This window comes from Chanos chanos, chromosome 10 (assembly GCF_902362185.1).
Source record: "Chanos chanos chromosome 10, fChaCha1.1, whole genome shotgun sequence".
Classification (NCBI taxonomy): domain Eukaryota; kingdom Metazoa; phylum Chordata; class Actinopteri; order Gonorynchiformes; family Chanidae; genus Chanos; species Chanos chanos.
In genome coordinates, this window is record NC_044504.1 from 21,081,679 (window position 1) to 21,091,352 (window position 9,674).

General features: G+C 41.0%; 1 protein-coding gene across 1 annotated transcript; it reads right to left on the reverse strand.

Moving 5' to 3' along the window:
* Positions 1 to 1,166: 1,166 nt before the first annotated feature.
* vgll2b (vestigial-like family member 2b) lies at positions 1,167 to 4,911 on the reverse strand. Its single transcript, XM_030787278.1, has 4 exons — positions 4,825 to 4,911; positions 4,058 to 4,385; positions 1,947 to 2,357; positions 1,167 to 1,210 (listed from the first exon to the last, which is right to left on the reverse strand). Exons 1-4 carry the CDS (start codon positions 4,909 to 4,911, stop codon positions 1,167 to 1,169), a joined length of 870 nt encoding a protein of 289 aa, XP_030643138.1.
* Positions 4,912 to 9,674: the final 4,763 nt, after the last annotated feature.

Below are 9,674 nucleotides of genomic sequence, written 5' to 3' on the forward strand. Positions count from 1 at the left end.
AAGGGATAGTTTCATTCGTTTTTATAAGTGGTTAGTGATATAATGAGCATATGTCATGTATGACACATATCTTTTACACAGGACATAACTTGGGGATTTGACCTGCGTCAAGTATCACTGTTTGGTCATTTAATGTATAAAGCTCCTCTTTGGAATCAACACTGTAATTTACACTGGTCTTTCCTGTCAGTTAAACTGAAGTAAATGTTCAAGTCCGTTTTTACTTTCCTATTATGTCTCATTTCATTACAGAAAACATAGAAATGTGAAAGAAAAGATCCATACCAGTAATACTAATACAATACAAATATTTATTAACATTCATTGAAGTTCATTACCATAATCACTAACAAAATAGCGATCTGACACCGTTTTTAAACACTTTACACATCAGAAAGAAAGAAAGAAAGAAAGAAAGAAAGAAAGAAAGAAAGAAAGAAAGAAAGAAAGAAGTCCAATGCAGAATTTGGTTAATATTGTACAAAATATGAAATATTGTGACAGCCTGTGAAAAGTAAATCAGATCAGCTTATGTATTTCTGTATATCCACCATATGGCTTCAATATTCCTTTTTTTTTTTTTTTTTAACAAAAATCTTCACTCTCATGAGCACTGGCCTAAAGTAGTGATTCTACTCCAAATGCTACTCATACATACATAAATACAAATACTTAAAAAATTAAATGAAAGAACAAGAGAAACACACTAAGTAAGTCAACAAAACACTTCTCAGCCAATGGAAAATGCCACAGTGTGTGACAACGCATTTGAGTCCGTTGATATCAGTTTTTATTTTCGTCTTGTCTTCCCCACCCTCTCTGTCTTAAATCTGTCTCTCTGTCCAAGTGTATAAGTGTCGGGAGACGTGGTAATGCACAGCCAAACAGGGGAGGGGAGGGAATTGGAGAAAATGAGAGAGAGAGAGAGAGAGAGAGAGAGAGAGAGAGATGTGAACTCCAGGGCTGGACCTCTTCTTTTATTCCTCTTTTCTACATCAGTCCTTTTTTATCTCCACGGTGCACACATGCAGGCCTGGAGAGCCGTCTGCACTGGCACAGTGGCCAGACAGGCTGGTGGGGGATAAAGATCCCAGCAGCTCTTCAATGGGACAACATCCAGGGCTTAATTGGATCCGGTAATGGCTGGTCGATGTGGCGAATGGTCGTTAAAACCAGTAGAGCTCCTTTCCTTTCTTGTGGTGCTGCAGGCCTGTGGAGCAAAACAGAGGCAGATACAATGGGCAAAACAATGAAGATAATCAGAGACAACCATCACCACGGCTGCTCTACAGACTGTAAAATGGGATGGAGAAAGGGACACAAATCGTCGCTAGGAAATGATACACAAGGACTATGAGAGACTTCGACACTGACAAGAGTACTTTAAACTAAAATGCACTTTTTGGAATCTATTTCAAAATGTCTGTATGAAGGAAGAATATCTGGTGGGCCAACTTGCCCAACACAAATATCTGTTTGGGTTAGTTTTCAAGTAAAGTTAACAATGGAAAAAGGCCCAAATGTAAAAAAAAAAACACACAAAAAAAAAAAAACAAGTGAAACTCTGAGTGGCCAGATGTGACAATTACAATTTTACTAATATCTCTGTTTCCTCTTTTTCTAGCTATGACTCTTATTGGACTTTTTGTGTTGACCTGTTGAATATTTCATTTGTTTTTGTTAGTTAAAGTTTTTTTTTTGTAATTTCTGACTCTGAGTTGCTCCTTTCCTTTATTTGTGCACAGTACAGATGTGAAAAAAAAAAAAAAATCTGGTACGTTTCCAAGATGGTATTAACAAGAGATACCTAAAGTGACTGTCTCAAAATAAGAAATCTGATGCCACCACAGTTATTTAACAATAAAAAATGCATGATTTGAGACACACCAAAATTGTGTAAACACATTGTTTAAAAAAAAAACAATTCTCTGAATGCAGCATGTTACCTGGGTCCATGTTAAGGGCCAGGGTCTGGGCAACATCCCCAGGGGGTAGTAGTCCTGGCCACGTGGCCGTGGGTTCCAGCTTCCCTACGTCGTAGTGCCCAGGGAGGGTTGGCAAGTGGGGAGGCCGGACAGTTGGCATTAGCAGAGGACTGTAGTGGGTCTCCAGTCCAGGAGGAGAGTACAGTTCATGGAGAGGTCGGGGAGGCCCGTAGGCCTGGCTCTGGGGGTAGCCCCAGGATTCAGAGGGGTGTGGATGGGGGTGTGGAAGACCTGGATGCAAAGCTTGAGCATAGGGGTCCATGGAGTACGTAGGAGCTCCTGGGTCGCAATGAGGCCGACTTGGGGGTGAAGGATAATTACTGTCCCAGAAAGACGGAGGGAAACTTCGCCGACTGCTTGGAGATGGAGTGTCTACAATAATGTAGGAGATAAGAGAAAAAACTGAGCAAGAGAGAGAGAGATGTATGGAAGTATAAGTCTTTATGTATTTGGTTCTTTTAACTAATTTTCAAGAAATGTCCAATTGTGAAAGTTACATCTCTGGTTTACTGGAATGACATGTGTCTCATGATCCTTCCAGATTTCAACATTTCTATGCCAAGGTCATATTTTGTATACTCTCTTCAAAAGAAGCTAATCCTTTACATAGGTCATCACAGTATCATGACAGAGGGACAGACTGGTAAAGGGTGGTAAAGGGTGATTGGAGATAGATAGATAGATAGATAGATAGATAGATAGATAGATAGATAGATAGATAGATAGATAGATAGATAGATAGATAGACAGACAGACAGACAGACAGACAGACAGACAGAGATAGATAGATAGATAGATAGATAGATAGATAGATAGATAGACAGACAGACAGACAGACAGACAGACAGACAGACAGACAGATAGATAGATAGATAGATAGATAGATAGATAGATAGATAGATAGATAGATAGACAGATGGATAGATAGATGGGGAGAGCAAGCAGAGCCATTCATGTTCCCTGTCAGCCTATATAAGGCAGGGAAGCGGCTTTAACCTGGAAAAACAGTGTACAGACAGTGCTGCTCTAAATCACCTGCCGTGGCGACATCTCTCACTCTTGTGTCAGCTCAGAACTTCTACAGACCACCCCCTCTGACAACTCCCCTACACATGACCCCCCCCCCCCCCCCCCCATCTCTTAACCCTGGAACCCATCTCCTGTCTCCCACCTGTTATTTTCTCTGGACCCCGTCACCCTCTCGTAGAATGTCATGGGGCGTTTTACGTTTTTAGCCGTTACTTTTATATTTAGAATTCCTCTGAAAAAAGACACCGCTGATATAGCCTCAATCAAAGGGTCAGCACTGGGGGAGGATGGCCTATAAATCAGGCTGCCAGCATTGTAGGGTCCAGAGGGCCCTGTTAGAACGCGATACCGCAACGAGCTTCAGAGCTTACGACCACGTATAAACATAGTATCTGTTGGGAGGCAGGAAGTGTTTGAACGCTGGATGAAGATGTCATAGGGAAAGAGAGAGGGAGACAGAGTGAGAGAGACATGCTAACAAATCATATGTCGAACCTCGTTAAAGTCACCCCTCAAATTTAAGTTGAATATTATGTTATTATGTAATGGGTATATATTTTCCAAAGTCAAACTGCCTTTGCGTAGATTGACCTAAGTAATTTACAACAAAGGACTGAATTGTACAAGACTTAAAAATATATGCAGTTACCAACATACGCATATCCAACAACAATCACTATGGTCAATCAGTATGTCCACACTGACATCATTTTAAAACTGTAACTCTGTCTCACTTATTTAGTTTTACTTCAGTCAGAAGCCAAATTCTTGTGCAAGAACCCGTACATAACAATCATGAGGACCAACTTAATGTTATGATAAAATCATGACAATTAGATAAACAGCAGTTCATTCTCCCACCAGCTTTATCATGTCTGTACTTTTCAAGCCACAAGGATAGTTTGAAAACAATAAGCATCCCTTCTGATTCAAAGTTCCTTTGCCTGCCTTCTTACAAACTTTTGCATCACACTTCCAATCCTCCCAGCGTCTAGATAGATTTCCTGGCCCAATACCCGCAGGAGGCTTTTGCAGGGGCGTACCTGTGCTGCGGTCACTGGGCCTCCTCTTACCCTCTCCCTCCATGTAGGAGCTGAGGGCTCTAGAGAAATGTTCATCCACCACTGTACTAATGTCACCCTGGTAGTAGGTAAAGAGGACACAGCGTGAGTTCAGGTACTCTGCCTCCCCTGCTTCATGCTTCGCTTTTGGACTGTTCTCCAACTGTGCAGTTGAGGGGTATGTGGAGGAGGGTGACGGACCCCCTGAGCCCACCCCGCTGACCGGGACACCCTCTGAGCACCGTGGTGTCCCCGCACTCTCCATCAAATCCCTGGAGCGAGACAAAGGGCTTCTGAGACCAGTAGAAGTCTGGGTCAGATAAACAGAGAGAAGACAGGAAAGATCTGAGATGAGGCGCCCATTACGACACAATGTTTTCCATGTCTCTCTCTCTCTCTCTCTCTCTCTCTCTCTCTCTCTGTGCGTGTGTGTACGCGTGTGCACGTGCGTTTGTGTGTGTGTGTGTCAGTAGACTCTTGTGATGCTTGTGATGTGACCTCTCTGTTTTCAAAGTACCACCTATGGAAATGAGACGCTTGAAATGTGTAGTAACACACGCAAAAGGATCATTTTTGACAAAATACGCAACTTACACTGAAGGGGATAAAACACTACGTATTTGAGCAATATATTTAATGTAACCATCAAAACAAACAAACAAAAAACAGTTAAATATAAACAATTCTTATTAAATTTATTTCAGATCTCGTTGTCTCAGCTAACCCGCAGAAAAAAAGCGTTTCCCTACCGGTAAACTGCTGATGAACGCGGAGGCAGCGGGCGCGTACGGTGTGTAATGTCCATAGGCTGGGTACATAACATCCAGACAACTCATGATAACTTTGCGCTGTCCTCTCAGGCAAAAGGAAAGGCAGCAGTCGCGCTTTTTCGTGCAGAGGATGTGAAGAGGAAGAAGTCAGGGTAAGAGGAACAACATTCTGCTGGCTGCGGCAGAGCGCTGAAAACCCAACGGTTACCGCGCAGCCTGCACGACCTAGGTCGATATCACTGAGGTGCCTAACGACAGCTGCGCTGCCCGGTATGTGAGAAGGTTTATAGTGGAGAATGAGAAACAAGACTGTTCTTTACATGTCGACCCCACCCACCCCTGCACGGTGACAACCCCCTAAAAATCAGCTGCATGTTTTGTATGTTCATGCTTGTTTGAAAAGCGACACATATTTAGTTCATACTGAAAAACAACATTGCAAGTGGCAAATCGGTGACAGATAAAACATTTTCAAAATACAAAATTGTGTTTAACTGATTAGATTTGAGATGTTAATGCAGCTCACATTATTTTGCAGGATAAACGTTGACAATTTTTTTGTTCCTCTTGACTTTTTTTATACTATGTACAATTACATGTAACGAGATCCTTGAAAGAAAATGATTTAATGTAATGGTCCAAATGTTAAAATAGATGCTCTGTTAGGATTAGTTTTTAATTCAGTTTTAATTATTATTTTCCATTGAATTTCTATATAAATTTACACTTACATTTACATCTATTCATTTAGCTGACGCTTCTATCCAGAACAACTTCCAAGCTAGGCAGAAAAGAAGCTAAGCATATAGCCATAAAGGAGCTGTCTGTTGCACAAGTGCGACACTAAGTTCAAATTTGCTTTTATTTGTCCTTTCTTTCCATGTCAAATGCTTTCCAGTGGTATAAATCATTGTCAAACCAAAATCAGTTATTGTACATGATGATTTCCACAAGTTGTCTAAAAACACTTGAACTATTTGGCCTGTACTCAGGGTCACATGTAGGTGTTAACTATAGATTGCATACACTGACTATATGAACACCCAAGACACACACAGGCACACACATACACAACTAAAATAAAATCACACTCTATGCAAATCCATAACAAATTATCACTCAAAGACTATGCAAACACAGAGGCATTGAAACATGGACGCAACATGTTTGTCAAGTACTGTGAATTGTCATTTCCTGCATAGCCTAACCCTGTCATGCTCATGCAAAAAAGACTCTAAACAGCCTATAATTCCAACAATGCAGTTTGAAAGGGAGTTCTAGTCTGGAGTGCCTGTCTTTTTGACAGACATTCTAGAACAGCAGAGAGAATTGTGTAGAATATTTGCAGAATTCCATCCTATAGTGTCAGATGAGGTGGAATGCTTATGATGTCTGAGCTTAGACCTGGTTAATGGGAGACTGATGTACTTTTAGCTTTTATTGAGCTTCAGCTTGAGAAAGATTCCTTATCTCAGTTTACCACATAAAGACATAATTTTGTTTGTTTGTTTGTTTGTTTTCCTGCTTTTTAAAGCAGGTGTAGAAATGTCTTAAATCACCATCCTTCAGAGAGAAGCATTTTAACAATTTAAAGTTCTATACCTGGGCAAAATGTATTGTTTTATTGTAAAATCTGTAAATTATCAAGAGTATAACTATATATAAGCACTCTGACTAATATCTGCACTAGTATACAGACACGCCGATGTACTGATTTACTAATTTACACATATTTATGAAAAGAAATTGCTTCCTTTAATTGGTGACCTTGCTGGGCTTTGCTGACCTATAGGAGCATCCAGAGTAAAGCCTGACGTGAATCCTTGGACCAGAGAAGGGTGATGCAATGCTGGAGAGCTCAGAGTGACTGCATGACTAACAGCTGCTCCTGACCGAGGGGAATCGGGTGTTTGCAGTAAGTTATACGATGACCACATGCACTGACAACCGCTGATATTAATGGCCATGCCTCTCTCTCTCTCTCTCTCTCTCTCTCTCACACACACACACACACACACACACACACACACACACACACACACACACACTCTTCCCAGCAACACTCAGAACTCCCACCTATTTTGGAACCGGCACGTCCAGTTATATTTCACCAACTGGTTGTTCACTTGTGTTGTCCTGGTGTGTGTGTGTGCAATGCGTGCGTGCATGCATTCACAACGTTTATGAGCATGTCTATGTATGTGCATCTTTGTGTGTATCTGTGTCTGTTTGTCTTACTATTTCCCTGCATCAGAGCCATTACAACATCTGACCTGTGATCAGCCACAAATACTCACGTACTGACCAAACTAGGGAAGGAGGAGGGCAGTCCAGACAGCAGTTAAAATAAGTTCTCTCTCCCCCTTTCCAATGTGAGTGTGTGTGTGTGTGTGTGTGTGTGTTCACGCGCGTGCAAGCTGAAAATAAATACAGGTTACATCACTGTTTGCTTATGACCTCTAACCTCTATCTCTGCTCCCTCTCCTCTCTCTAAAACCCACTGTTGTTTTGGACAGAATAAACATGCTCACAGAGCTTTCCAAGAACAAACAGTGCTTGGAAATTAATTAAATATTATTTTATTTCATTTCGCTTTATCTTAACTTGACTGTAAGATGAATCCAAAAATCAGTAAATGTTTAACTGGATTGCAGCTGTTATAGAGTAATAAATTAATGTAACATGCTTTTGTGTGTTTATGCGTGTAGGCATGTATTTATTTACTCACCTATGTAAGTGAATAAACAAGTAAATAAACTCTGCCTTTAGTCTTTATAACTTGAAATGATTAAAAATGTTTAAATGAAGAATGGAGGGGTTCATTGTCACTACAGGCTTTGCAGTGTTGACACTCATATCGAAGACTTCGGCATGAATGTCTGTATCTGATATCATCTCATACAAAGCTTAGCATTATTGTGAGTAAACCTGACACAACTTATCATACATTTAGACTCATTGTATGACTTGGTCCAAAAATGTTTCAGGTCCAGGCATTCCAATCTCATTTGTCTTTTTCAGCTTTAGGTCCAGACGGACAGGACAGGAGTTGTTCAACACCATTTTTGCACAGCCTGCAGCTGTTCTGTTGTCTTGCCTTGTGCTGTTCATCCAGCTGTCCCAGATCATCGTCTGTGACTTTCATAAGCTGATTTATACTGTGTCATGTGGTCACTGTAATCTTAACACCTTTCCTTTGTGAAATTTTATTAAGTTTTTCTTGTTCATTTCTCTGGTTGAGTGGCTCCTCTCTGTGGCTTCTCCAGCGAGAAATTTTACTACCAGGGGTTCTAGAGTTGCTGAGATTTGAGTATGTTCCTTTAAACAGTCTTGCCAGTTAGTACTGTAGATTCTCAAGATTGTTCATGTTATGTGTGAAATGTGGACTATTCTTTTTTTTTTTTAAAAAAAGTTTTATTAAAAACAAACTTTTAACACTGTTTCATTGTACCAGGTTTATTACAGATCAGGGGAGGAGCAAGGCTGATGGTCAAATAGCCCATAGACTCAGTGTCATATGCTTGACAAGAATAGCTTAAATGTTGAAATCCAATTTCTTTACTGACTAAATATGCCACGTTATGTCTAACTAAGATTGATCCTTCCAAAAAGTGACTACACTCTGACTGACTGGTGCTAACAGTCTCCGAGGTCCAAATACACGTATACTTTCTCCTTGGATGCTGTTTATTAAAAGCTAACCCTCTCAAACGGACAGAATGTGAATTGATAGCATCCCAGAAGTAGCTTACGGGTGCCACATTCCCCCCCCCCACGGTGGGGTGTTGTGTCCTGACATGGTAGACAGGCAGCTGATGTCATCCTCACAGACTGGGGGGTTTGGGAAAGGAGATTGTCACCTTTCTGTCAAACATTCCTCGCCCCTACATGAGACATGGGAGGGCGCTGCAGGCTTCTGAATTCGGTGGAGTAAGTCATAGAGCAACAGGGTTTTGAAGCGGGAGGTGAAGGTTAGCACAGAAAGATGAGAGGAAGGCGGGTGCCAAGGTGTCACATGTTCAAATGGTGATGATTTGCCGGTGATCCGGTTCCCTCTCGGCAACATGGTGTCGGAGGATTAGAATTCCAGTTTGGAGGCTGAGCTCACTCAAACGGGCTCAGATGGTAATAGAAGGTGGAAAGCGATTTGAGGGAACACCAGGGCTTCATTCCTTCATATGCTTATCACTCACCCATGACTGATATTACATGAGTTTGTTTAAGGGGATTTTAAATTTAACCACACAGAAACATGATCATAAGGTGAAGTGTTATGAACACGTTATACAATAGGAATGACTAAATCAGAGGCATGATTCCAAAACTTACCAAACATAAACAGATGAACAGATAAATACATAGAGAGAGAGAGAGAGAGAGAGAGAGAGAGAGAGAGAGAGAAAGAAAGAGAGAGAGAAAGAGAGATGGTTTCTCATGATTTGTCATCTCTGCTCTTTTAAAATAAGGTTAGAAATGAGTTGTTTGTTCTTGCTGCAGCTCTGCGAACAGTGGTGAGTGCAGTATGTAGTAAAAGACTGAATAACCAACAGTTATCTGATAGGAATGCAATGAAATGCCACCTATAGAGTCTACAGAAAAGGATAAAAGTGAGAAGAGAGAGTGAAGGAAAAGGATATGGGGCAGCTGCAGAAACCATGGTCCTCTTAGGTTACCCCACAGGTTGCAGTCTATGATGTACTCAGTGGTGACATCATGGAGACTGCAGCTATTTTTATTGGATGACAAACTGGAAGATCAGTCCCTTTGCTCTAAAATCACATGCATTCAAAACAAGAGATCTTAAATAGGTGCAATCTTGAATATTTGAT